Source organism: Monosiga brevicollis, genomic scaffold, assembly GCF_000002865.3.
Source record: "Monosiga brevicollis MX1 MONBRscaffold_4 genomic scaffold, whole genome shotgun sequence".
NCBI lineage: Eukaryota > Choanoflagellata > Craspedida > Salpingoecidae > Monosiga > Monosiga brevicollis.
Window position 1 is genome coordinate 327,112 of NW_001865041.1, and position 27,395 is coordinate 354,506.

The 27,395-nt window shown below is 55.0% G+C and overlaps 3 protein-coding genes across 3 annotated transcripts; 1 reads left to right on the forward strand and 2 right to left on the reverse strand.

The window, feature by feature from the left end:
• Window positions 1-8,304: 8,304 nt before the first annotated feature.
• MONBRDRAFT_23338 (uncharacterized protein) lies at window positions 8,305-11,467 on the forward strand (the record flags this gene model as incomplete). Its single annotated transcript, XM_001743546.1, has 15 exons — window positions 8,305-8,389; window positions 8,422-8,485; window positions 8,506-8,607; window positions 8,760-8,826; window positions 8,951-9,025; window positions 9,137-9,217; window positions 9,297-9,452; window positions 9,536-9,637; window positions 9,726-9,794; window positions 9,904-10,020; window positions 10,156-10,233; window positions 10,368-10,430; window positions 10,530-10,589; window positions 10,725-10,868; window positions 11,135-11,467. 15 exons carry the CDS (start codon window positions 8,305-8,307, stop codon window positions 11,465-11,467), a joined length of 1,596 nt encoding a protein of 531 aa, XP_001743598.1.
• Window positions 11,468-14,610: 3,143 nt separating this feature from the next.
• MONBRDRAFT_15109 (uncharacterized protein) lies at window positions 14,611-17,448 on the reverse strand (the record flags this gene model as incomplete). The annotated part of the gene is made up of 8 exons (XM_001743797.1): window positions 14,611-15,350; window positions 15,436-15,781; window positions 15,988-16,338; window positions 16,560-16,624; window positions 16,755-16,806; window positions 16,926-17,021; window positions 17,123-17,189; window positions 17,393-17,448. Coding segments are annotated over 8 exons (1,773 nt in total), but the record flags the coding sequence as incomplete, so codon positions are not given.
• A 590-nt stretch (window positions 17,449-18,038) lies between these two features.
• MONBRDRAFT_31429 (uncharacterized protein) lies at window positions 18,039-26,584 on the reverse strand (the record flags this gene model as incomplete). The annotated part of the gene is made up of 21 exons (XM_001743798.1): window positions 18,039-18,317; window positions 18,490-18,558; window positions 18,656-18,749; window positions 18,858-19,030; window positions 19,175-19,733; window positions 19,953-20,151; window positions 20,261-20,383; window positions 20,533-20,812; window positions 20,958-21,085; window positions 21,267-21,441; window positions 21,523-21,651; window positions 21,736-21,879; window positions 22,080-22,189; window positions 22,335-22,386; window positions 22,708-22,775; window positions 22,954-23,895; window positions 23,989-24,147; window positions 24,346-24,450; window positions 24,474-24,589; window positions 25,075-25,163; window positions 25,556-26,584. The coding sequence occupies 21 exons, from the start codon at window positions 26,582-26,584 to the stop codon at window positions 18,039-18,041; spliced, it is 5,022 nt and encodes a 1,673-aa protein (XP_001743850.1).
• Window positions 26,585-27,395: the final 811 nt, after the last annotated feature.

Below are 27,395 nucleotides of genomic sequence, written 5' to 3' on the forward strand. Positions count from 1 at the left end.
CGAACGTACAACAGCTTCTGAACCTCGAGCTGCTCACGGAGGTAGGTTATCAAGACGCGGTTGGCTTCAACGGCTGAGCCACGAATGGCCGATTGTACGGCGGCCATGCGGGCGACATGCTTAGCTCGCGCTGAGCTCAGATTGAGCAGCAGGCGACGCTGCCAGAGCAGGGTGGCAAGGGCCATCAAGTCAAACAGGTTGCCAAAAGGGTGGAATGGCCCGAGCTTTCGATCGCCAGCTACCAACAGCACATCAGAGCCAAAGCGAAGTCCAAATGCCTCTGCTGCTTGCACCGCCCGGTCATTGAACTGGGTGGCCACTACGCGGAAAATGCGTGTATCGCAAGCAAAGCACCATCAGAACATTCGGAAGATGCCCCAAGGGCAACCCACTGGGAAATAGCAACGCATGGGCGGGGGGGGCGTGCGAGGTGACATGCGAGGAGAGATGAACGAGGTGCAAGCGAGAAAAGTAGCACGTTGTCACGGACCGGCAGGTAAAATGAAAGCCAGGCGCAAGGCCAGCATAACGATAATGGCGTAGAGCTGCACGCGCAAAGCACGCCATTGCATGTAGCGTGAAATGATGATATCACGGTAGCGCATAAGGCTCAGGCCGACAAGAACTAGGTATGCAACGCCCAGAACATCGCTGCGGGCAACGATGGCCATCACAAGGAAGACGTTGGTCGCCATGGGCAACGCCAGCAAGAGGATATGCTTGATCTGGCGCATTTTTGTGCCCACGGGGCTCTCCAGACACATGAGATCCCAAATGACCATGTCTTTCCGGTCAAAACCCTCGAGAGCCACGATGTAGGAGATGAGCAACAGCATGAACAGCAGTTCTGCCATCAAGGCACCGTTGTTGATCCAGGAGTCGGGCACAGCTGTTCGCCCGTCCCGCAGCAGGACATCGGTAGGCGCGGGTGGCAAGTACAGCCAACGCAAAAATGCAGCACCGCCGGGGCTATCGAGACGCCAGTTGTTGTAGGCATAGCTACACAGAGCGTTGCATGAGCTTACACATTTTCGGCCGAACACACGACAGATACAAAGGGCTGAGCATGTGAGACCGTTTCCAGGAACCGAGCATACCGTGAGGACGGCGGCAAGCCAAGATTTCCAAAGTAAAGATACCACAAAAGCGCGACCATCACAAATAGGAGGATTTTCATCGTCACCAGCGTGGATGCCTTGTTCGGCGTGGGAATCATGACCGGGTTCTATGGCGTGCATACAAACAAAGCGATTCGGCTGGATGAGCGCATGGCAGCAAGAGCCCTCTCCCCTCGCCATCCCCCTTATCTTCACCCTCGGTCGTGCTCTGTGACTTACTCGGCCCGGGCTGCGTGCATCGACCTCAAGCGTAACAGGCGCACGCCGCAACAAAATAACGGCAATCACAAAGTAGAAAATTCCGACAAAATTCAACCGAATCAAAGCCAGCAGAAAGAGTGCAAAGACGATCAGCTAGTCAAGCAGGATAAGGGCATGTCAGCTCAGGAGCGCGCGAGTAAATAAGGGCCATGCACACTAGGGCCCAAGTTGGGGCTGAAGGTAAGAGGGTAGCAGGATTGAAAGAAGCCTAAAACAGACACAAGAAAGCAGCACGCTGACGTACTTCAAAACCATAGAGGGTCAAGATGAAGTTGAGAGAAAATTTGAAGGAACGAATCATGGATCCATCGAGCAGATCTTCGCTAAAGATCCGGTTGTTGTCATCTTCATCTTCGTATAGTTCAGACTGTGCTCCATCCTCGGCCAACATGCGCGCTGTACGATCGTCCAAAATGCCGTTGGAAAGCACATCGAGCGTGTGCTCGGATGAACGGTCGTTCTCAGCTCCGGTATGAGTTTCTGGTACGCTCAAGGCAGCTGAGCTTGGGTTTTCTTGCGTCGCCGCACCCGTTGCAGGATTACCGCTGTTCGGAAGCTCCAGCTTGCTATTGGAAAAGGCACCCCCATTTGGCAGGCGGCGGCGTGGCTGGCGCTCAGGATCTGCGACGTAAATGGCGGTGCTGCTCGCCATGTCCGCAGGCTCGTTGGCTTCATCAACCTGCACTGAGGTGAGCGTCGTCAGATCGCGCGGCATGGCAGGTGATGCAGATGCCGAAGAACGCGAAGTGCCTTGTTCGCGTTCGGCCAACGTTTTGTAGATGGCATCGCGAGAGACATCGCGGTGTGATCGATCGAGGATGTCTTGATCATCCAAGTCGCCCAAACCCGCCAAATTTTTGAGAACTTGATGCGCCTCGAGCCCTTTGACGCTGGCTTCTGTGACATGAGCAGCGGGACATTGTGATGGGAGACGGGCAAGGAGTGGGGGCAAAAGTGAGAGGAAGGCGTGGGACAGCACGGCCTTGCAACGATGGATAAGAACGCGTGTGATGCACGAAGCAAGCGTCTACGCACGTCGGTTTAAGGGCTGGTTGTGGGCAGAAGAAAATGATTCGTTGTCCTCATCGTCTCTAACTGGCGTGGTGCGTTCAGATTGCGCCTTGGCGCGGGCCCGCACCTGCCGATTGTGGCTCGCAAACAATAAGCGTGCCAAGCCCAGCATGATAATAGCCACGATGTAAAATCGGATATGCCGCCCAAAGTCATCGACTTGGGGTAGTCCAACCCTGTTGTTCAAGCAAAGAGCCAGTAGTGAGAGCGGCCAACGTGACCAATTTGGCTCAATTTCGGCTGAGGCGAAAAATGATCGCAGCCAGCCAGCCAGTCTCACAGCCGCGCGCTTGGTATCAGAGAGGGCAGATGTTGTAACCAAGGAACATACCACACTAGATCAGCGGCTCGAAAGCCCGAGTTGTTGGCCAAGTTCTGTGCCAGGGCCAGCTGATAGCCGGCCACGCAAAGCGCCAAGAGCATCAGCCAGAGCAACAAGATAGTTGTTACGGTGTACGGGCGGTGTGGAAACAAAAAGGTAAGTGCAATGAGGAAAACGGTAAAGGAGTTGAGCAAGGATACTTGCGGCTCCACAGCTGAGACAAAGGTCATAAAGACCACAAATGGTCCTAGCAGCAGCAAGGACATGCCGTTTAGATGCTGCGGAGGGTATTTTAAATGTGCTGGCCAATAAAAGCTAAACCACGCGCCATCCTTGCTCCATGATGCTCAAGTCAAAGAGAACAACAGGGCGAGAGCACGCTCCACTCAGTCAGCGCCAGCAGCAGAGCTTACCTGTTAGGTACAGTAGGGATCGATAAAGGACAGCAAGCCAGCGTTGTAGACGCGGGTACCCTCGCAGAACCTATCATCAAGGCAGACCGCAGAGTAAGGCGTGATAGAGACACAGCCTTGCGGGCAAAACTCTCAAAAGGCATGGTCAAATGCAGCATGGGCGTGGGGTGCTTTTACCAGATGCGAGGCAATCGCGCCAAGGTCGCTCTTGATCAGACGGGTGTTGATGACAGCGATGATGACAACTGCGGATGCCGGGGCCAACGAATTCAACAGTTGGCTCTGAGTCGTTTTACGATCGAGACCTGCATCGGTTCGAAAGTCAGCTGAAGTGTTCTCTGTGTACAGGTCCCAAAAGTCATCAAACTGCACGACGTAGAGGACGGCTAGAATAGAGCAGGCAAAGATGGTATCGATAAGCAGCGCAAACAGTCGTAGACCTCGCCCAGCATTCATAAAGAAAAGCCACAGAAAGGCGTTGATGAGGTAGCCCATTTTGATGAGGGTTACGCGCTCGCCGAGCAGCGCCGACAAAAGCAAGGCGAGAAGCAGGAAATAGTCCCAACCAAGGACGAGCAAGGCTTGCAGGCGCTGAAAGGTACTGGGTACATGTTGATGGTGAGACACATCGGCAATGCTCTCCTGAGAGATGGTGGAAGTGCTAAGGGCCTGACTGTCTTGCAACTCATGGGCCTCCAGCGAAGTGGTCATGTGCACGCGTTTTAACGAGGTGTAGATGGTGTACTGGACGGCCACCAACAGCAAGATGCCCAGATTCCAGTTGGAGACCTGCCAGAAACTGTCATGCGCATCTTCGCGCAGGCCAATGATATCCAGAATACGCTGGTCTACACCGTTCAAGAAGCTGAAGCCCCACAAATAGAGGAGGAGGATGACGAGAGAAGCATACAGCTGCAGGACAACCCAAGCCTTTCTATACTCGACCAACCGCGGGTTCAGGTAGCAAGCAACCAGCTATTAGCGCACCCCAGGCCTGCAATTGGAGGCCAATCTGGGGGGGTTCGATGGCCAAAACGAGCGCAGTCGCTGGCAGGGCTCTTCCTTTGTCGCTTGCAGCTTGTGCCTCAGACAGCACATACCGTGAAAGGCGCGGTGATATGAAAAATGTCATGGCAAAGACAAGGTAGATGGCATTGAGAACATTGACGTCGTGAAGGGCAGCTACATAGACCACCACCAGCACTACAAAGTGCACGTTGCTACACAAGAGCAGCCGCAGCCAGAACGGACAATAAGGACAAGCCAAAAGGTGGGCCAACCGGCTCAAGCTGGTCTTTTCAAGGATGAGTATGCATGCACGCTTTGACGTGCCTGATGATGACTTGAGCTACTCGCTTCAAAAAGGCCTGCACGCGCTGCAGGGCCCCATCAGTTTGCGTGGTGTTGCTTGTTGACGTCGCGCGAGAGGACACTCGGGTCGAATGCTCGGTGACCAGTGGTGGCGGTGGTGGCCGGGAAGCGCCGCCATTTGTTGTGCGAACCGACTGTTGGGGGAAGGGCTCAGTGGCGCGCGAAGCGCGGCGCTGTTGGTTGATGACTGAAGGCCGCGGGGCCACATTGGTGCTGAGCCGACCACGTTCGCGGGCGTTTTCGTAAAAGCCCACCACTTTGTGATGAAAGCTGCTTGTTGTCGCTCGAATGAAGAATAAGGAGCCCTACGAAAATGGTTCCAGCGTCAGGAAGGAGGTGGCAATGTCCCAAAAGATGAGGAGAACTGGGCAAGCTAGGTCGCTCGCACAGGTCTGGCAAGCTGACCCCATGTGCCGAGAACGCCGAGAGTCTGGATATGCGTACTGTCAGAGGTGCTCCTCATCGTGGGACACGAGTAGATTGATGGCCTCACCTGAAGCGCGAGAAGGATGCAAAGGACGCCGGCCTTGATGGCCAGGTAAGGGAGGGTGATCAAATATTCTTGATCACTTTTCAGGTCCAGGTTTCCGAGTTCCTGCGTGTGTCCATGGCCACAAAGCACGGGCGACAGAAGGGATGAGCGTTTGCCAGTTGAGTTTATATAGGCCAGATAGGCGAAGGTTCCGGGGGCGCGGTGTGGGCTCGAAAACGCACTTCTTCGCGCAAGGGGCTGTTGGGAATATTCCAGATAAACTCAAAGATAATAAAAGCAAGCGCAGGCACCCAGACCAAGGGCCAGAACCACACAAACTGGCGAACGGGCAGAAGGAGCACGATGACGACCACGACGAGGAGGTAAAAACCAAAAATGCTGGGAAAGGCGTAAACCCAGATCAAGAGTCCCGCAATGGCCGCCGTCATGAGAATTGATGAGATAAGGAGGTCATGCGTGCTGGCTTGAATGTTGGCCAAAGATTTGAGAGGACCACCAGGACAATTCTGAGCAAAGTGACTGTGAAGCACTGCCTAAGAAGCGGGGAAGGGGATCGTATGGCGGAGTTTCAGGTATGGAGGGTGGATCAGTGTTTGAAAGCGTTGGAACATGGCGCCGGGGTGGGACCAAGAAGTGAGATTGAGCGCACCAAGACAAAAGGCGTGACCAAGACCATGCCAATGTGCATCCAAATGAAATAGGGCAGGCCATTGATCGGGGCGGCTAGTTCTAGGTCATAGGCTTCCGTTTTGGTGAGCACGATGCGCGGCGTGCCGAGATATGTACGCACTTCAATGCTCGTCCCGGCCTGAACGGCATCATACTACATTCAGGCAGACGGGCAAGGTCAATGTATTTGAATGAGGTTTCATGCGAGGCCAGATCCAATCGCTGCCACGGCTCGGCGTCAAAGACGATAGAACAACATCAAAGGAAAAAAAAAAAAAAGAAGAAAAAAAAGTTGGAAAGGTGCTGTGGTTGGGAGGCCATTGGCCAATGCAATGCTACCGGTCGGCTCGGTGGCATTGAGCGTACCTGCACAATGTGTTCCAGAAGTGCGTAAAGGACCGTAAAGATCCAGAGGGTGGTGAGGAGCCGACGTGCTGCGCGCACTAGGGCGGCGTTTTGGGACTGGGCGCGCATCAGGCGAGAGAGGACAGTGCCGTGGCGATAGATGAAGTAGGCCAGGGTTATCCACATCAGAGCAGCAGCACCCAGGTATACGCCCGTCATGATGCCGGGGAGGAAGGCGGCATGCAGCAGCAGCAGGCAAGTGAGAAAGTAGACGTGTCGGCTACGGTAGGCCGGTGGTGGCGTGGGAGGATGCGTAGCTTCATGCCGCCGAGCGGCGGCAGCAGCTACATCTGGCGGAAGGGAGACGGTACGTGAGGCATGATCGTTGGCAATGTTTGAGTCGACATCAGCTGCGCCAAGTGCGCCCGGGGCTGATTTAGGTGGCTGTGCTTCGTCTGGCGCAAGTAGATGGTCCGGATCCCATTCGAGTTCGGTGTCAGCGAAAATGCCGCCGCGATGGGCATTGGAACCAAGTCTGCCATTAGGGTGGATGCGAGCATCATGGGTGCGGGGAGTGGGACTGGTGATGACGCGGCTCTGTTTGCGCCGGGCCGAGAGCATGAGGGCAGCCAGGACGAGGACGGCGACATCTGGCACGATGAGCCGCAGAACAGTATACCACTTGGCGTCCTTGAAGACGTAGAGACCCAGCTGGCGCAAGAGGACCATGGCATTGGCATCAAAGTAGTTGTTATAGTCTAGGCTGGCCAAGGTGATTTGGAAGATGAGTTGGGCCAGGAGGGCTGTGGCGGCCACTCCCAGAGCCGCATAGCAGACGAGGGGCCCAGTAAAAGGGGCACGCCATCCCGAGCAGAAGGCAATGACCAAGTAGAGAGAGGACGGCAGCGTATAGCGCAGGACGGCAGAGGCCAAAAGGGCCACGCCAAGGACCACGGTCCATCGATCCGGGGTCATGGTTGGGCCTGTCTAGTCGACCACTGAGGTGGGCGTCGATTGATCCTCGTGTCAATGCTCGATGCGCGCGTGCAAGGCTCTCGCCATGTCCGAGGTCGCAAGGCTCTCTGGGAACGATGGATGGATGAACGTCAAAACGTGGGGCTCACGACCAAAGAGTCTCTGGGCCAGTCTCGAAGGATAATAACCATCCGACCTTGTCGTGCCCGTTCCCGCTCCTGGAATTGGGCGCAACAAGACACGTTTCGTACGGCTCCAATCGTGGTGCCTGCTAAACGGTGATGAAGGGTGGTAAAATAGTGTGCCGCTTGGTACGTTGCGTGCACGCTGGTCTGACAATTTGAAAGAGAGAGAGAGAGAGAGAGAGAGAGAGAGAGAGAGAGAGAGAGAGAGAGAGAGAGAGAGAGAGAGAGAGAGAGAGAGAGAGAGAGAGAGAGAGAGAGAGAGAGAGAGAGAGAGAGAGAGAGAGAGAGAGAGAGAGAGAGAGAGAGAGAGAGAGAGAGAGAGAGAGAGAGAGAGAGAGAGAGAGAGAGAAGGTTGTGTGTGTGTACATGCATGCACAAGTATTCCCGACAACTTTAGTCGGAATTACACACATCTCTCTCTTTTGATGTGCATCGAGTCTGTAGGCGTTTTGTGACCAGCTGGGACCAAGTTGGAGGAGGAAGGAGGCCCGATAAGCTGGTGTTGGAGCAGTTGTCGCACTCGATAAGCTTGGGCGCGATGGCCCCGGGCTGAAGGCCGTCATGTCACGCATGTTTGATCTTCGCCTGGGCCGGGCCGCTCAGCCCGAGCCCGAGCCCGAGCCGGCCACGGTAGGTGCGGCGTTCTGGCTCGTCTCTGCGTCGTGGAGAGCGGAATCACCAGGCTGATCACAATGTCATTTGGGCTGCAGGAGCGCGGCCTATCCAAAGCAGAGCTACTCCAGCAGATCGACCAGCTCAAGGAGCGTAACGAGCGCTATGAGCTGCGCTTTCGAGGTTTGTAACATCTCAACTCTGCAACAGCGTCCGCGTAGCCCCATGCGAGACGGCTCGCCATACGTCTGCGCTGCACCTTGACAAACTCGCACACATCTGCTCATGCGGATGCTCTTCTGTGTGGGACAGACGTGGTGCAAGCCTACAAGAGCATCCTCAAGGAAAAACAAGCTCTGGAGGGGACGGTTGGTGCTCCGTTCGTGCTCTCGCCTGATCAGATCGTAGAAGACCGCCTTTCATATCACTTATCGGGCATAGGTCACGGCTTTGACGTCTAATGGTGGGCATGGGGAAGATGATGATGGTGCTGACGATGCCACTGCCACTGCCACCGCCTCCGTCACTGCGGGCGAGCCCGCTGAAGCAGAATCGTGCGTGTCCACGTTGCTACCTGATCTTGCAGGCGCGAGCATTACCAAACACTCTCAGCCACCACTGACTTGTGAGCACGTGAATCTCCTTACTTTGTAATCCTCTTGAATCTTAGTGCCACAACTGAGTCCGGGGCCGAGGATGCGTCGGGCCGTGTGTCACAGCTGAAGAAGGCCTTGGCCACCCTTAGCGCCGAGAAAAAAGTCATGACTGAGCGGTAGGTGCAGGGAATGATCCAGGATCGAGAGTGAACATACAGCTTATGGACAGATCTATGATAACCAGCAGCTCCTTGAGTAGTACGCTCGCGCTCATACCTCCCACGCTAATTGCATGTTTTTCTATATCTTCGCGGTGGCGATGGGCTAGGTTTCAAGCTGATAAGCGGCAGGCCCTAGAGCAACACCGCCAAGACGTGGAGCGGCTGCGTCTTGACGTGCGTGCCTCGGTTGTCTCGTCACTGCGCGCTTCTTTTGTGCATATGCCGTGTCAAAATCGGCCAAACGATCTCACGTCACGCACGGACGCTTTCTCTTCACCCCCTTCTCATCGCATCACAGCTGGATGAGCAAGCCACCAAGCACGCGCAGGAGATGGACGAACGTGATGAAGTGCTTGCGTCACGTGATCGTCAGGTGAATCAGCACTACCTTTTTTTGCATACCAATCCAAGCCTTTTCTGGGCTGCCTTCCGATGAATTGCGGTGCCTGACCCTGCTGTCGATGACCCCATCAACCTATGAAAGATTGAAAGCTTGCGCACCCAATTGGACGCCAGAAGTGAGGAGTTGCGCCAGGCCGATACACAGCTACGCTCCATCAAGGCGGTGAGTTAGCATCAGTCCCGTCCTTCTGTTGAAGCTAGATCAATCTCTTAGCTGTCTGCGTCCATCGCCCTTGGCACAGACGCATGCCCGTGAACTCGAGCGCCAGGCAGCAGAGCTGGCTGCGAGCTCAGATCTGGCTCTGCAGTCTGCTGATTTGCAAAAGCAAGTACGCATGGCTCGTGAGCGCGAACTCGATGCCCTGGCCCGCATTGACGAAGCACGACGTGAGGGCGAGGTATGTGGTCGACGAGGCGCTTCTTTGAATTCGCGACAGAGGCCTCGATTCTCGCCTGATACCGGATCGCGTCCTGCCGCCAGGTGGCCATCGCGCGGCGTGAGGCTGAGAAGCAAGCCTTGCAGGCGGAAATCGACCGCCTCAACGCGCGTAAAGAAAGCGAAATCCTTTTGCGTTACAAAAAGGTGGGTGCAATCTTGCGTCTGAAACCGCCCGCCCGTTGCCGCTCATCCTTGTGATTCAACTTTGTGTGCGCGTGTGACTGGCTTTCAGGACCTGCGTGCTGCTCGCCACCAAATCGAGTATTTGCAGGACCAGCTCGAGCAAGCTGCCGCAGACAAAGTACTTGTGCAATTTTTGCCACCAGGCAAACGCCAGGAAATTACCCCCCTTTTTTTAAAAAAGCAAAACCTCACAATGTCGTCTGGTTTGCTGCGGGCTGCCGCTGTAGGCACGCATGCTCGAAGATGCACAGCAGCGTATTCTTGCTATGGAGCAGACTGCTGTGCAAAGCGAGCAGCAGCTTGCTCAAATGCAGACTGAATTTGATCGCGAGCGAAGCGCCTACGTACGTCTCATCTCGCCCGACCAACAAAGTTCTTTTTTGCGTCCCGTCTGTGGCGTGCCTTGAACGTGATTGTAAAGTGGTTCGGTAGCATGACTCCTCACAGCCGACGCCTGCCATTGTGATGGTCACTTTTAGGAGGCCCATTCTGCAGAACACGCCAATCTCATTGGGCGTTATGAAGAGTGGCGACAACGTGATGATCGCGTGGCACAGGTACGCGCACCCTGCACACTCTTTATGAATCATGGCGTGCGAATTGGCTTGATGCGTTTGTATGCTCGACCATGCGCAATCGTACCTGGTGCTCCACCTTTAATCCTCCTTGGCCCACCTACTGCGAAACATAGGAGCTTCGGATGCAGTTGGCTGATATGCAAGAGCGATATGATGCCCTAGAGACTCGTCTGACTGTATGTGTGAAGTCCGTCCGCTGGTTAAAGTCGCTTGGTATCGCAACGCAATGTCATTTTGACCATGCTTTGAAATCACCTTGCACGCTCGGCTCGCAGGCACTCCACTCCTCAGGTAACGGAGCGAATTCAAAAGTGGTGGCGCAGCTCGAGGCAAAGGTCAGCCCGTGGATTTTGATGTGCATTGTTTTGTTTTTTGACGAGGGTCTTTTCACGTCTAGCAGACCACCCAAACTTGAGAATCATTATGAATGAATCTGCCCGGCTGTTTGCGTGCCTTAATACCTCATGCAGGTCAAAGAGCTCGAGCAACAGCTCCTTGCCAATCAATCACATCCACATACTGTTCATGAGGCCAAACCGGGAAGTGCCGACCCCGCTGCTTTGGGCACGCTGGTTCCACCGCCATGGCTGACGCAGCTGTTGAATAACAATCAGGTGACTAGGTTGCTTGCACTCAGCTGAGACCATTGTGTATTGGGGTTGCATTCGCCTCTTTTGCGTTTGACAACATGGCACCTCCTCAATTGTCTATGTAATCGTGCAGAAGAAGTCATATAGTGCCTTTTCCTCCCCAGACCAACTATTTGCGTACCAATGCTACACACGCCTTCAGGTATTTTGCAATCGGGGAAACATCTTTGTGGTCAAGTGTGCACTTCGGCTGACCCAACCCCGTTGGTTCAAAAACGCTCCTTTCTCAGACATGCGAAGAGGAGCTGCAATCAGCCAAGGAGCAAGCTGCTGCCATGGAGCACCAGAAGCAGCGGTTGTCCGAGACGGTCCAAGAGGTTCGCCAGGAACTACGAGAGCAGCTTCAGGGCGCTGATAATGAGTGGCGTGCGACCGTGGACAAACTGCGGACAGAGTACGATTATAAGGCCGCTGGCATGTCTGATGATCCCCAGCAGACGCATCTCATGTCCTACGATTCATTGCCCACAGACACAAATTGGCTCTCGAAGCGCTTCACCAAGACATGTCGGCATCCCTGCAAGCTCAGCAGGAAACCCGAGAGCGAACAATGGCTCTTTTAAGCGACAAGGTTGGGTGTGTGCGTGCGTGCGTGCGCGTGTTGGGGAAAAGTATGCCACATGCTTGTGAGCTCATACCCGTGAGCACAAGGATAAACGAGGAAAGAGTGTAGGGCGTGGTCCATTGCCATGCGGGCGCCTCAACCGCTCGTGCATTGTCTTAGGACGCTGAAATCGCGCGTTTGCGACGCAAAAGCCAGCACAACTCTGGTGCGTATACTGTGGCTCTTCAATCATTCGCACGCATGTTGAGATTAGTCCCCTGCCTGTCTTGGATGATGTTGAGGTTCATGCCATGGTTTAGTTTCAACACCGAGTGATGGCGACAGCGTTCCCCAACTGGCAACGGGGGAGCCCCAGCTCCATCTCCTCGCCCAGCAGGACGAGATGCGAGAGCGTCTCTCGTTCTTGCAGGCCCAAGTGGAAGAGTTGGAACAAGCATTAGTACACAAAGAGGTCGGACTTAGCACAGGACCCTGTCATAATTACTGAGCATCCTTTCTTTGTCAATGTCTCGTTTGTGGCCTCACGCTATCGCACTATAGGACGAACGCATTAACCTGCTTGAGAAGATGCAATCTGTTCAGGTGAATTCCGTGCGCGCAGCTCATGTTTCCATGCTTTGCGCAACCGTCTCAGTTCTGTGTCATACTTGCAGGCCGAGGCGGACCGGTTGCAGCGCAACAGTCGCCGCGAGGGGGCCAACCTGGAGTATTTGAAAAACGTAGTTTTGCAGTTTCTTCTCAACGACGTGGGGCAACTTCAGTGCGTTTTCTTGTTGATGCCATCCAAATCAGTGCTCAAGGCCTTGTCACCACGTCTGTCTCACGTGCGGTGCCATGATTGCACGCGCTTTCGCTAGGAAGCTACGGGCCATTGCCACTATTTTGCAATTTTCAGACCAGGAAGCCCGCGATTCTCTTGCTGCGTTTCAGAAGATGAAGCGGTCGTCGTGGTTCTGATTTGCATTTTGATTCTAAATGGACAGCGGCTATCGCTCTTTTCAGTCTTCAAGCTCATCGTCTCCCCTCCCCTCCAAACGACGCCACATCAAAGAGAGACACGACGAGAATCCGAGGATAGCTTTCTCATTCTTATTGGTAACATTGCCAGGCGCATCAATTTGTCACGATCCACCTGGCTTGCCAGTTGATAATCACCGGGAGCCAGCCCAGACATGAAAAGAAGCGGGGCACAGAAAGTATGCAAAGCAAACTGCGCCACAAGCAGAACAACAAGACAGCAAGATCAAGAGACAACAACAGAAGAGAAAAAGAAAAAATTAAGCAGGAAGAAAACAGACACGTCTGTTCTGGTCATGAGCAAAAAAAAGAAAGAAAGAATCGTCAATCCTAATCCACGGCAAATGCACCATGGTTGCATTGACGGGTGAAGCTAAAACAACTAAAGCGGATGTGCCACTTGTAGAATAGCAGTGGTAACTGCCCCAGCCCTTGACATGCAAAGTTGATTGAACATGAGCAGGGGGGGAAGGGCGTGGAAACAAGAGTTACCGCAAGCCTAACAAGAGCGCCATTGACTCGCACGACGCTAGCTCGGCACTCGACTAGTTTCGGAAAGAACCATGACGGAAGAATGCAAAATTGCGCTCCAAGATGCTGCGATCCACCTCGAAGAACGGGGACCCAGGCAGCTTGTAAGTTTTCTGGATGACCTCATTGAGATATGTCTACGTATGCAATGCAACACACAAAATGTCAAAAAGGCGCGGCCAGGACAGAGTTGCGGTCCCCACCAAGCTCAGGTAGACAGGCGCAAACAGGACTGGCTAGAAGGCGCACCTCAAGCTCTTGGGCGCGTTGGGCCAGGAAGCGCTCGTCGGTGGTACCAACTCGGCGGATCTTGCTCATCATAGACTGCGACAAGGGGCATCGGCCACAGATGAGTCCAACTCACAGGGTGGGACGCATGTGCTTTTGAAAAGCGTGAACACTAACGTGGCCAACATGCTTGGAGGGGAAGGCAATGTACTGCATGATGCCACGCATTTTGGCCTTGAGCATCTTGTGTAGGTCCTCAAAATGGCTACCATAGATGATCGGGTGAGGGAAGTACAAGCCGAGAAGCCAACATGACCAACAAATAAGCAGAAGAGTACGCAAACGCCATTGCAAGGGGTCGCAGCGGCACTTACCTAAAGCGGCGCCACACGAACCAACGCTGGCCGAGGAGGCAGACTTCGACCTTGTACACGTAATGCTCCACGCGCAGCTTGTACTAAATACAAGTGCACGGCAACGGGTGAGGCATGCAAGCTCAAGTACATAGGGCAGACAAGTCGGCAGCTGCGCATGATTGCGCAAGTTTGTGGCCCTCACCTCGGGAATACGAATCTCCCAGACGTCGGTAAATTGCATCTGCGAGGAGCCCTTGGCCTGCAGTTGACGCTGCATCTTCATCAGATCCTGTTCCTTCTGTTGAAGCAGGCGGGAATTCTCCTCCTCACGTCGTCGCAATTCAGCCTCCTCGTGCACTCGCCGCTGCTTGGCGTGCTCCTCTTCGGCCTGTAGGCGACGAACATTCTCCTCGAAAGCAGCCGCTTCTGCGGCAGCCTTGGTTTCGGCAGCCTCAATTTCGCGACGACGGCGTTCGTGATCCTCCTGCATACGGCGCAGCTGAGCCTCCGTCTCCTTCTGCTTCTCCTCCAATTTACGGGCTTCTTCGGCAGCACGCTCCTCGGCCTTACGCTCGGCCTCTTCACGGGCCTGTCGCAAGAAAGACTCCTTGCGTTCACGCTCGCTGACAAGCTGCTCCTCCAACTGTAGCATCTTGTTGCGCTCCTCATCCAACAGGCGCTGCTCCTCGGCGCGGTTAGTCTCGGCTTTTTCACGCTCAAGCTCCATATTTTTAATCTGGTCGCGAAGAGCGTTCATGCGCTCTTCGCTCTCCTTTTGCCGGACTTCCTCTTCCTGACGACGCAGCTCCTCAAGCTCTTCAATCTGGCGCTGGCGCTCAACCTCAGCCGCCTCGGCCTCGGCGCGCTCACGCTCAATCATCTCGAGGCGCTCGCGGACTTGCCGAAGCTCCTCGTCATCCTGTCGCATCTTATCTGACAGGAGCTGACCCAGACTCTTGGCGTCGGCCGGTAAGGTGCCCTTGCCTGAGCGCAGACGCTCCACCTCAACAGGGTGGTTGAAACGAAACATGGTGGACTGGCCCAGGGTGACGGTAAAGCCTTGATGCAGCTCTACAACTTCGTCCACCTGCACGCCATTGACGGTCACCAGGGCCTTTTGGCCATTGTCATCCTCTCCAATGTGAAGCATGACGTGCTCCTCGCCATCATACTCAACAGCGCAGTGCACAGGCAGAATATCAGCTGCGGCACCGGGTAAAGGGATGTCCACCTCGTCGCCACCGCTGCCGATTGTGTTGGAGCCTTCATGCAGGTAATACAGCACGATGCCCGTGGAGAGCGGGTCATCTAGGTTGAGGCTCACAAAGTGAGGCTGCTTGGACTCGACGCTCACTGCCCGACCGCTCTGATTGAGCGACATGCCACGCGAGTCCAGGATCTGGGTCATGCTATCAAACTTGTTCTTCCAATCACCCATCATGACTTGCATCATTTGCTCGCTTTGCTCAATCTTGGCCTTGAGTTCGTTGGCGTCGGCATTCTTGGCCACGGACAGTGCGCTGTCAGCCTGGTTCAGCTTTTCCTGAGCCTCGGCCTTCTCCTCGTCGGTGGTAGCAGCTGTCAGGGCGGCTTGAGCATCAGCACGCTCCTGCTCGAGGCGCTGAATTTCCTCGTCCCCACCGAGCAGGCCCTTGAGGCGGTCGACCTCAGCACGCAGTTCACGGATAAGACGGACGTTTTCATCCTCGTTAACGGTGGGCTTGTTGATGATGTTCTTTGCTCGGTTGGCTACGAGCAGATTGCAGATCATGTTGATACGGTAAGTGAGAAGGTGCGACATGGAGGCGAGCAGATTGGTGCACGGGCGACTGACCGTAGTGCAGGGTGCTGAGGGTTTCACCATAATTAACATCGGCTGGGCTGATGGCGGCTACCATGATGGTCTTGGAGTTACCACCCAAGCTGTCCTTGAGAAGCCAGGTCAGAACGGAATCACGATAGGGGATGAAAGAGCCCTGCTTCTTCTTACTGCTTGCACCGGTGCGCTCAGCAAGGGCAGAGATGCAGAGACCAAGCGTGGTGAGCGACTTGTTGATGTTACCGCCCTCTTTGAGACGGATGCCCGTGGCCCCGGTGGCACTGGTACGCTCGGAACCAGCCAAATCGACCAGGTTGATCTTGCTCGTCTTCTCAGAAGGCACACCCGCCACAAAGGAGGCCTAAATCAGTAGAGGATAAGGTTGATGAGTACAGAGCATCACAATTGGGAGCAAGGGCGGGCAGATGCGAAGAAAGATATCAGGGTCGGAAGAGGATCAAGTTGCAGTTGTCATGGAAAGAAAACCATGCGGCAAGACGCAAATTTGCAGCAGCCAGGTGACACGAGGGAGCTCGTGGCGGAACAATGTGCAGATGTGGCGCGCACCTGCTTAAAAATGACGGTGAAGACGGCATGGGAGCGGCTCGAGGTGTCGTTCATGCCAGTTGCCGCGACGGTACGGTTGGAGTTACCCTGCTCCATGAGCGCTGCAATGGCGTCAAAGTCCTTAACCTCATGGGAAGAGAGGCCATCGACAAAGGGACCCGTCTTGGGATGCTCGCGAACTTTGAGCGATTTCTTTTCGCTAATCTTCGGGTCAACCAGCAAGTCCTTGACCTTTTCGTTGTAAATCTCAAGGTAGCTCACTTCAACACTGAACTTTGTGTCTGAGTCAGATTGCTGTGTGCACCGATCAAAAAGAGCCTCGCAAATGCGGGGAATCAGACCAATGTCCTCCTACATGCAAGCGAGGCGCCGGGCATGCACGAATGGCAGCGACGACATTGGCGCGAAGGCAGAGAAAGCCACACAGAGCAAAACACAAGGGCGTGCTGTGAGCTAGTCAAGGGGCTGTCTTGTCCATAGTTTTGACGGCAGGATGAGTCTGCAGGTGCACGATATGGACAAGGTCTATAAGGCTTCTCAAAGGGTGTTTGGACAGGTAGCATCCTACGTACGCCGTAGCCCATCATCGTGTACGATTTGCCAGAACCGGTTTGACCATAGGCAAAAACACAAGCGTCTGCGGGGCACGGAGATACAGGAGGGAACAGGCAATCAGCGAGAGGAAACAACGACAGAGCATGATATCCAGACTGGATGATGAGACCCAAGGCTCTCGACTTTTGGGATGGTACAAGTGTGGAACCTACTGTAACCATCAAAGGCGGCCTGGAGGACGTCGCCACCCAAGTCATCAAAGACCTAGGTGTATCGGAGGGAGACGCCATTCAGCAAGCGAGTGAAGACATGGCCACGGGTGTGGGGGGGGATATCAGGTGGAAGCGAGGACCCTCGACTCATGGTCAATGCTTGGGACTGACCTGGTCCTGAGTAGCATAATGGGAGTCGTCGCGGTCGTAGGACCAATACGAATGGTCAAAGGTAAACTTTTTGATGTCTTCTTGGCCAGTTGCATGCTAAGCAAACATGACGGTGGCCATGAGTCCCACGAGTTGTCATATCCATGCCAAAATGGCGCACTGTTTGCCGCTTAAGCTTGACTGCAGGATGAACAAACCGGGTTTGAGAGGGTGGTTTGCTGGCCTTTCATGTCCACAATGAGTTTGGCGTTCATTTTATGCTCGCTGCGTCGGATCGCGTTGCGTGCCATGCGCACCATACATATTCCGCGTGCCAAACAGTGAGGATGGGCCATCGAGGCGAGGGGCATGTGGCCAGGGTGGGTACAGGGAGCAGAGCGAGCGCAAAGAACAGAGCCAGCTGAGCTGGTCCAGGAATTTGGAAGATTCGGGGCAATCAGCTCGACGGCTGTGATATGAAAACATACCGCGAGTTCATAGGGCGCACGCGCACAGCGACGCGCACGGCACCAGCAGCAGACATGATGGCGGTGCGCAGTCAAGGCTGGCTGGCTGGCTGGGACCACACGAGTCGGAGCTTCAAGAGGAACGGTGTGTGCAGCAGCATTTTGAGCGACATGCCGAGCGAAAATAATAACACCTCTAAGTTCGATGCCTGTAAGTAAGAGGCGAGAGGAGAAAGAGGCAAGTACCCACCTGAATCAGTGACGTGCAGACAGCGCCTTTGGAAGAGCGGATGATGGACCAAGCGCTGATGCGGCTGCCAAACAAGAGTACAAGGTGGCAAATGGACAGACAAACCGGCGCTCAAATCCGTGTGTGTGTGTGTGTGTGTGTGTGTGTGTGTGTGTGTGTGGAGAGAGAGGAGAGAGAGAGAGAGACACACACAACAGGTATGGGAGGGTACAACAAAACAAAATCGGCACAAAGAAGGATACCAAATGTGATGGAGAATATCTGGTGGTAGCGCCGGGGACCCAAATGAGGTTACATGTGTAAGAGTACTCTGCAAAAAATGCTATTGTTTGGGGTCGATTAAGTGGTGGCAAAGCGCTTCCTGATTTCTCAAAGCAGCTTCGGTCAATGTCAGCGTTTCATGCTGACAAATCAAAGTCAGAAACGATGCTGCGCCTGAAATTCGGGACGACGCACAAAGCCAATATGGCTGAGAATGTATCGACTCTTGACAGCATCCAAGGCCCAGGTGCGCACGGTCGAGGACTTGCGTCGATCCTTCTTCGCCGTGCTTTTGCGCGCATCTGTACCATCATATTCCGTGGCATCTTCTGCGTCTTGATCCCCTTGGGTGGCTGCCATGTCCTCCTCAAACGCCGGGTCCTGGCCTGAGTTGATGCGCCAGAGCAAGTCATCCACCGTCTCCGCCATCACCAACTGCGTCCACATATGCGCGCGCACGAGTGCAGGCTGGTGTTAAGATGCGCCAACGGCTCAAGACATCCCCACCCATTTCGACAAGCGCACGAGACGACAACAGGGTTTGTGTTTGTTATGATTTAAAGCAGGGATGGGCGCAACTCAGCTGAACACCACAAAGGCGTCTCACCTTCTGGACGTGAACGACCTGGTTGCAACCGATTCGCCAGGCGCGTGCAATCACCTGCGCCTCCAAGGACTAACACAAACACACGCATAAGTGGATGCGTAGAGAGTGAGGAGGTTTGCGAGTAATTGCACATCCCTCTTCATCACAGGGTGAGGTGAAGGCGTACCTTATCGACGGGTTCCTCCAACAAAAAGATGTGGGTCACGAAATGCAAGTCCAACCCCACCGCTCCCTCCTGCGCCAAGCATAGAAAGGCGCACCTGGGTGCACATGGGTGGCAGGTGAGCCTGACACGCGACCAATTGCCACAACGCATTTTGGGCCTTCTTCCCTGAATCCCAGCAGCAGCACTCGTGCGATTCTCGTACTGGTCGTCTTGGCGAAAGCGCCGAATCTCATGCACATCCTTCTGCTGGCTTCGATACATGGCACAGGCCTTGTCACCAAAGAAGCTGCGCAGCCGAAAGTACGTGTTGTCCAATGTATTGCGCTGTGCCGAATAAACTATCGCTTTATATGGCATGTGCTGCTCTCGCATCAACTGCACCAACCAGCGCCAGCGGTGACGGAGGGGCAGGTCCGACTCTTTGGCACACGCAGCCAGCGCTGCCTTCGTGAGTGCTGGATCGGCACCGCCTCCAGGAGTGAGCCCGCTGTGCTCATGTGCATCTGTTGTAAACCGGACCCGTTTAGCCTCGGGTACACCGGCCCCGAGTACGCCACCATTCGCAACCCGCGCTCCTGATAGATCTGATCCTTCGGCTTGACCCAACCGGTCCTCCAGGTCGCGCCGCATGAGTAATTGGCTATACTCGTGTTGTGCCAGTTTGCGCGCCCGCTCCTCCAAGGGCGCCACGTGCTGGGCAAAGCTCAAGACGATATGCGCCACCTTGCTATGCTCCAAGGCTACGTTCTCCGCTTTGAGATCCGGTAACAGACCCTCGCTAGCAACGGGCAAGTGGGGGGATGACCGCACGCCATCCTGGCTGCCCTGCAGGACGTGTCCGTATATACGCTGCATGTCCAGCACATGCCAAGGGTTTTGTGGATCGCTACTCTCTGGCGTGGCCTGAGCGCGCTGCGCTTGCATGGCCTGCTCAAATCGCGGCAGGCAGCGTCGATAGTGGCCCAAGGGAAAGGTGTGCTCTACCTCTGCTGGTTCCCGCGTGTCACTCAGCTCCAGACCTGGCTGTAAGCGCTGAAGGTTGTCCACATTAAAGTGCGCACAGCCAAAAGGGCAGCGCCTACACAAAAGGCCATGCACACGTGACACCAAAATCGCAGTGGCGTGAGGGAAACGAGAAACAAGCAAAAAAATCAAATTGAAAAAAAGATCAAAAAATAAACAAAAAAAAAAAAAAGGCAGGGGGTGAGGGGTATTGCTTTCGCTTTAATCTTCTCCCCTTTTCCATAAGAATATCAACTCGAGCACCACCCGAGTCAGTCTCAGCTGTTCAACGTACCCAGATTGCACGCATTCAAAGCACACTAGCAAGCCACAGCACGGCAGAACCATCAACATTGGAACACCAATGTGGCACTGCTGGCAAACGACCGAGGTCCGTCCGGCACGCAGCTCGTGGATGTAGGTATCAAAGGCAGCAATGCGCTCAGTACTCAGCCCAAACGCCTCCATCATCTCCTTGGTCTCTCGAACGTTCACTACGAAGCGGGCACCAGAACAGAGCATGCACATTGAGGTGCCGCTTGTTCGTTCACCCCTGAAGAACTGCAAGACAGCTGGCATGGTGTCCAAAGGCATTTGCCATACCATCTGTCACGCGCACCACGTAAAGCCACATGCCGTTGGCAATGATGCGCAAGTTCTCCATGGCCTCCCGCAAGTGCCGCGGGCTCTCCAAAATGGAGTCTTGCTTGCCGGAAATCTCATTGCCTATCCAGCCAAAACAGCATACCGCCGCCGTTGACATCAGCTCGACGGCAAGCGGTAGAGGCCCAACTAAGAGTTTGGGCGGAGCCAGACCCGCTACAACACGGCCTAGCGGCTCAAGCCCACACCATATGCCCACGCGCCGTACGCACCGACGAGTGAGGTTAGGACAATATTGCCGCGTAAGAATGAGAGCAAAGTGTTGTAGGAGCGCCACTCGTGATGTTGTAGCGGCAAAAGGATCGTCTCGCAGACAGGCCGCGGTACGTTGCGCATCGTTTCCAGCTTGGAATGCCGCACCATGCAGCGCTGCAGCATTTGTGCCAATCGCCACACGCTGTCCGTCGCCAAATGGCGCTCAAACGGCCGTGTCAGCAAGTTGCGAAATGTATTGCGTGTGTTGCCCTCGCAAAAGGGAGGCTCTCGCAGGGTCTGCAGCAAAAAATGAGTCCAGCAAGTGGAGTGCACAATGCCGCATGAGACAAGGCAATGGCTGGTCAATTTGGGACATGAGAGCAAAAGGACGCCGCACCATGAAATCATCAGGAGACATGCGACAAATAGGTACTCAACTCACAATAAGTAATCCCCGAATAAAGTCGATACCGCTGCTGGCCAACAAGTCTGGCGTTGGAGTACCAGAGACGATCCACATGTGATCCGTACCCAAGCTTTGAATGGCCTCCCGTGCTCGGCTTTGAACTCCTGCACACACAGAAGCAAACGTGCCGGGCCCGGCATGGCATAAGCAGGCTGCGTTAGTCTCGTGTTGAACAAAAAAGCAAAACACCTGTGCCCCTGTCTACGGACCAACTTTGTGCAGCACGCGATCTGAGTCGGGCCTGCCTTTCCCACGCCAGGAAGTTTCCGTGGGAGCTTGACAAACCTTTGCCTAGCGTATGGCCTTCATCCACTACAATGCGGTGCCAACGACGTTGATGAAAGAGGTCATAGTGGTGTGGCAGGCTACACACGCGGCTCAATGTGTGCAAAGTGGTGATGACAACGCCGTAGTCTTCAAATGTCTCTGGAAGCACGCGTGTGTTCAAAAGCATGCAGGTCTAAAGACGCCCGGCACTCCAGTGAGGGATACCAGCTCCATCTGCTGTGCAAAGTGTGGATGTGATGTATGTGAGACTTACGCGACCCAGCACGTGAGGGCCAGCAGTGTAGGCATCAATCTCGTGCTCCCAGTGTCGGGCCAAATCCAAGGTTGGAGCTATGATGAGCGTGGCGTTGTACATGGGCCGAACGTCGACCCGGCCTGAGCGCTAAACAAGTTGGCCAAAAGCGGGAATAAGCTGCCAACGCATGGTGTTGATGTCAATCAGCAGACATTGCCTTTATGAACGTACCCGGCGGGCGCGGCGATCGATCGGGAGAGACAGGATGTGTTCGTGCAAGCGCTGCTGGAGCACAAGACACAGTTCTTGGATCGGGGTGCCGTGATTGTATTGTGCGCCATTGGCCAGCATGAGTTGAAGGTCATCATACAGAGCCTGGTCACGTGCATCCACATGAGGGAGCAGGGTCAAGTTAGTCTTGTGCCTGCCGCCTGTCGCGGGGGCGCGCACAAAATCAAGCCATCACGGTGGGGTTGGGAGATCATGGTCGTCGGGGCCATCAAGGACCTCTCATGGCCTGAATCATGCGATCACGGTGCACGCGCGCGTGCGCGCGCCTCATCCAGATCCATTACCTGAAAAGATGTGTAATGCCGATCTCGAATGTTACGCACAGCGATCGGTCGAGTAACCGTATGGGTGTAGTCTGGATAGAGCGACAGGTCCACGGGCTCGTCAAATAAACCTGTGCGAGATGCAAGCATCGTGATGAAATCAAGCCCACAAATCAATCCTAACACCCCCACTCGGGTGGGTGTGGGCAGACAACGCCACGAGCTTGGCTCGTCAAAGAGCCAGCGGAGTGTGTGCTTGGGACAGGGTGTACGCACGTTCATCAATGCCGCGCATTCGTGCCTCCTCTTTCATAAAGCGCCGAAAGGCCTAACACGACGAAAGCATTGTTGCGAGACAGGTGTTAGCAAGCTAGACAGGTGGGCACAGACTTGAGGACGGATGATGTACACAGCACTAGATGGGGACGAGGACGGCAGCGTACACCCAAGAGCTGACACTGAAATTCGTCCCGCTCCAGGTCTGGCCAGGCAGCAAATCGAGCACCTGGCGTGATAAATCATGCCATCAGTGTCGCACGGTTGTGTTTTCGGCATGCACGGACCATTTACGACCCCTTTACGACCTCATCCGCATCCACGCTTTGAACCCAGCGAAATCTCGGTTAGAGTGACGTGCATTCCAACGTACCAAGTTGCGCAAAGTGCTCGGCTTTGTGGTCGATTTCTCGGCCGGCAGTGGATCGGTCTCGGTGGCTGCTGAGTATGAGAGAAATGATGGACAATGTTTTGCCCAGGCCTGCGCGCGATGTACACACCCATGAATAGCACCAGGCATTATAACCCAGATCGCACCACATCGGGTGAGGGGTGGGTGAAATTAGACGCCGCGACGCGGACGCGCGGACGGTTGCGCCGAGTTGTCTTGTTGGCTTACCGGGATCATCACAGAGTAGGCCGCCACGAGATGACTGGCGGGTTTCGGGTGAGGGCTCGACGTTGCCAGTCTCTGCATCGACGAAGAAAATATGCTGCCATCCGTGCCGTTCCTGGTGTTGAACAAAGCGAGCAGCCACGGGCATGTGTTGTGGACTATCGAAGCGACCGTGTAAACCAGCTTCACGGGCGCGCATCCACTTGACACTACGGATTTGGTGGGGGAAGAGTTTGACGTTTCGCAAGCCTGGTACCCAGTCCTCCGTGGCGTGGTAAGCAGCGCGGCAAGTGCAGCGAAAGGCATTGAGCGAACGAGCGGGCAGGAAGGCTGCGATGCGTCGCAGAATCTCCGCGGGTAGCGTATCCAGGCGGGGCTCATCCGTGAACGACTGGTCGAGCGAGGCGGGCAGGATGTGATGTGGCTCGTCAAAGACAACGTGCGCCTTTTGGGAGAGCGCATACACGTCGATCAAGGTATTACAGTGCTCGCTCGGGTCGAGCAGGTGGGCTCGTACAAAGGTGACAGAGTCTGGAGACAACGGCTGGTGTTTGTGCAACTCGTCCCAAAGCACAGCCAGTGGTTTTGAATGATGGCGGTTGCACAGTCGCCAAGAATTGAGGGCTGTGAGAAGAATGCGCAGCGCAGGCAACAGGCGACGGCGGCACACTTGCTGACCCAAGGTCAAGGTGGGCCCGGTAAACTGGATATGGAGCAATAAGATATGGGGTGGAGCTGGAACATCAGTCAAATGCGGCTTTGAGGCCTGCGCATCTTGAGGTAGGAGGCGAGCCCGAAAGGAGAAGGCAAAGGGTGCATCTGCCGCTACGTCGCCCTCGAGCTCATGGTCCGGAGCTTCTTGTTGCTGCTGCTGTTGCTGCTGTTGTTGCCCCAGCTGAGCACAGGCCCACAATAGATTATGGACGTCATACGTAGTTTTGGTGGCTGCAAAAAAGCGAGCACCGGCAGCGCGTGGGTTAAGGCCATGTTCAGGGTGCTGACGAAAAGCAGGCTTATGATAATTGGCGTTTGACTGACCAACAGCGGCAGCGTTGTTGCGTGTGCGCGCGTGTCGGGCCTGCCGCGGCGTGACGCGCTGGGCAGATCTGCTGGTCACGCGACCTCCACCGGCAAATAACACTTGGCCCGGCTGGTTCGCATCGAGGGTCACGGGCTCTCCAAGGGGCGGGATCACGGCTGCAAGCGAAACATCCAGCGAGAGGTTGGCACAACAACCGCAAGGGTCAGCTCTGTCTCTATATGTCAAGGCAGTATTGGGTCCCGAGCGAGCAAGAGCGTTGGGACACCATGGCGATGGTCGCCATCGTCTCGGATGCTATGATGAGGGGGACACAGCGATCGCTCGCCCCCTGATCGGGGGGATGCTCGGTATACCTGGCGTGGGGAGGATGCTCGCCTCGCAGGCGTAAAGAAGCTCGCCGTGCAGGGCCATATCTAGAAGGTTGACCATGCCCCACCACCCCGTCAGGGGATGCGTCCCTGGGCCAGCGGCAAGCACGGACCCTGCGTGAGCCCCGCCAGGCGCTTGACCACCGAGTGTACCCCCCTCTGGTGCCGAAAGTGGCCAAGTCCAATCTCCCTTTGATCCCACAGCTCCTTGCTGGCAACAAGCTCCCAACTTGCTCGCGGTCGGCCCAAGAGGGGGAGATGAGAGGACCGGCCAGGTTACAGCGCCTGTGATCCGGTCGCACGGATCACTAGCAAGATGTCACCGCTGCGTCACACGTGAGCCCCTGGCGTGCCTCGGCACAGCAGGCACCCGTTGTGTTCAACAGGAGGAGGAGTGAGGCTGATCTGATGGTGATGGGGTGATGGTGAGGTGGTGCTTCGAGTCGAAACGGACAACGAAACGGCTCTCTGCGACAGTGTGATTTCTCTCTCACTATGATACAGATCAAGAATGCAGTGAGCGTATCGCTGCCGTTTTTCTGACGCAGATGCAATACCCTCGCAGGAGTAAGACCTCGCTTCCCCAAGCAATGACACGAGAAGGCATGACGTTGGTGTTCGGCTCGCAGGCTCGAAGCTTCAAGAGGCCCTCCATAGAGTGTAAGCATTCGAGAGTGAGAGTGAGAGTGAAACCGCCAGAAGTGCGTCACCAACCTGTAACAGCCAAAAGCTTGGGGGCCGGCATGCGCCTGCAAAAACAACCCTGTGCTGTGCTGTGCTGTGCTGTGCTGTGCTGTGCTGTGCTGTAAAGACACCATAAAGATTTTGGATGATGATGAAAACAAAAATAGGTTTGATCAGGATTGAGAATCGATTTCTGCCCATTGAAAAATGGTTCCAGGGGCGCTTAGCGCCTGATCGCTTCGAATTCGAAGGTAAAGAGGAATGGAAAAGCAGAAGCCTTTGCGAATAACAATAAAAAAAAAAAACTCGAATGAGAGCCAAGTGTGTCAACAACGGATGGCCTCTCTCGTTCAACGAGAGGTAACAAGAAGATGAAAGGGATGAAGAAAATACCACATGACCAGCATGTTTAGATAAAAAAAAAAAAACCAACAAGAAAACAGACGAAAAATAACCGAGCGGCCTCGCTCAAGCTTGATCATTGCTGAAGCACGGCCATGGCGGCACGCACGCGATCGCCGAGAATTTGAGTGACCATGCGCTGCATGGCGGGGGAGGCCAGGAGACCTTGTTCCGCGGCGCGAAGAAAGCAGCTCCACTGAAGGCTGGCTTGGCTACCATGCTCGGCAAAGCAGTCGACGAGCTTGTGTGTCAAGTCCATCAAGTGATCAGTCGAGCCCTCACGGGGTGAGGCCAGCAGGCCGATGCTGCTTGAAACTTTGCGGTCCAGGAGGGCTGGGGCACCAAGGCGCAAGCAGAGCATGACGGTCGACAGCAAGCCAAGCTGAGCAGCGGCGTTGAGCCAGAGCGTGTACGTTGAGCGCCACTTTTGTTGATAGGCCAAAGGGGCAGTGAAGAGACTGGGCAGGCGGCGCAGCATCTCGTCGGCCATGAGCATCTCACCGGCCGCAATGGCCATGGCAAGGGCATCGCCTGTGGTGGTATGCGCAGCAGCCCCGTGGTCGAGGAGCAGCTTGACGAGCGCCAGATCGCGGTGGGATACGGCAAGGAGGAGCGGGGAGGTCACGTGCATGGCCTGATTGTGAAAGGACTGATCGACGTTGAGGTCGGAAGCAGCCAAGATGAGCTCGAGGCAGCGGAGAGGGTTAATTTGTGTCTGAGAAGTCAACTGCGATCGAGAGACGGCAAAGACTTCATCGCGATACTCCTGAACGCCGAGTGTTTTGTGGCGCTTGGCCGTGTTGGGCTGATAGTAATCACAGACCAAGCTCACCCAGTGGGGGCAAAGGCACTGAGCAATGGCAATGGCCAGAGGGTACTCAAAGGCGGGGGTGTCGGCCAGCTTGAGGTTGATATCAGCCCCAGCCTGCAGAGCCTTGGTGACCACAAAGACGTTGGAGGAGAGCAGGCCAGAGACCAGTTGAGCGTTGGCATCAAAGGGAATGACGGTAGTGTTGCGGGTGGTGGCCGAGGCCTTGGCTGAACGGATTGAGTTTGAAGCGCCCAGAAGGGGTGGGCTGCTGCGCAGATGGTGCCAGCACATTTGGCTGCCTGGAGCAAAGTCGGGATCGCAAATCATGACTGGAGGTTTTGAATGGGTCGCGCGTATCAGCACACACACACAGAGCAGTCAGCAGGTTGAACTGGTGGGTGATGGACGTGAGAGAGCTGGTTTTGAAAATGCTCAATCCGACCACCCGAGGGTGACGATAAGGACGACCGGAAAGGAGGAGGCGCAGGGGGTCCAAGATTGATGGCCCCGTCAGTGGGTTGATGAGGAGAAAAGAGGGTTTACTTGTTGACCCAACAAGTAAATCAACCGATATGCAAGACGAAGACCAAATGGCGTGGAAGCCAACAACAAGGGAGAGAGAAAGTTGGGTGGCAGAGGTTGGGATGGCGCGCAAAGGCAACGACTACGCAATTGATGTTTCGAGCTGCGGTGGATCAAAGTCTGTGGAATGCGGCCACCAGTGACTGACGACTGTGATGGTCGGGAAACTGGATGGGCTGCGCAGTGTGATTTTGATGTTGGAGTTGGGGCGGCTGAACAGGAAAATGAAGCCTCATGGAACCTCATGCAAGCCTTTCCACCCTCCCAGCCATCCCCCCAACACCCACCCACCCACCCACACCCCGCCAACAGACAGGCCCAATACACCACAAGGCGTGGTGATCTTCCACCCGAACAAACAAAAGGGTGAGTGAAGAAGGGTGGAAGGGGCTGATTGAAAGCATCATGAATGCCTTACCGCAGAAGGGCTGTGTTTGACGTGAAGCCGACGAGTGGGATCTGTGGGTGAAGGGGATGATGGCTTGGTATCGAAGAAAGCATGCTTTCGGTAGCGAAGAGATGCCATGTCAACTTTGACAAGGGTAAGACGCACGTC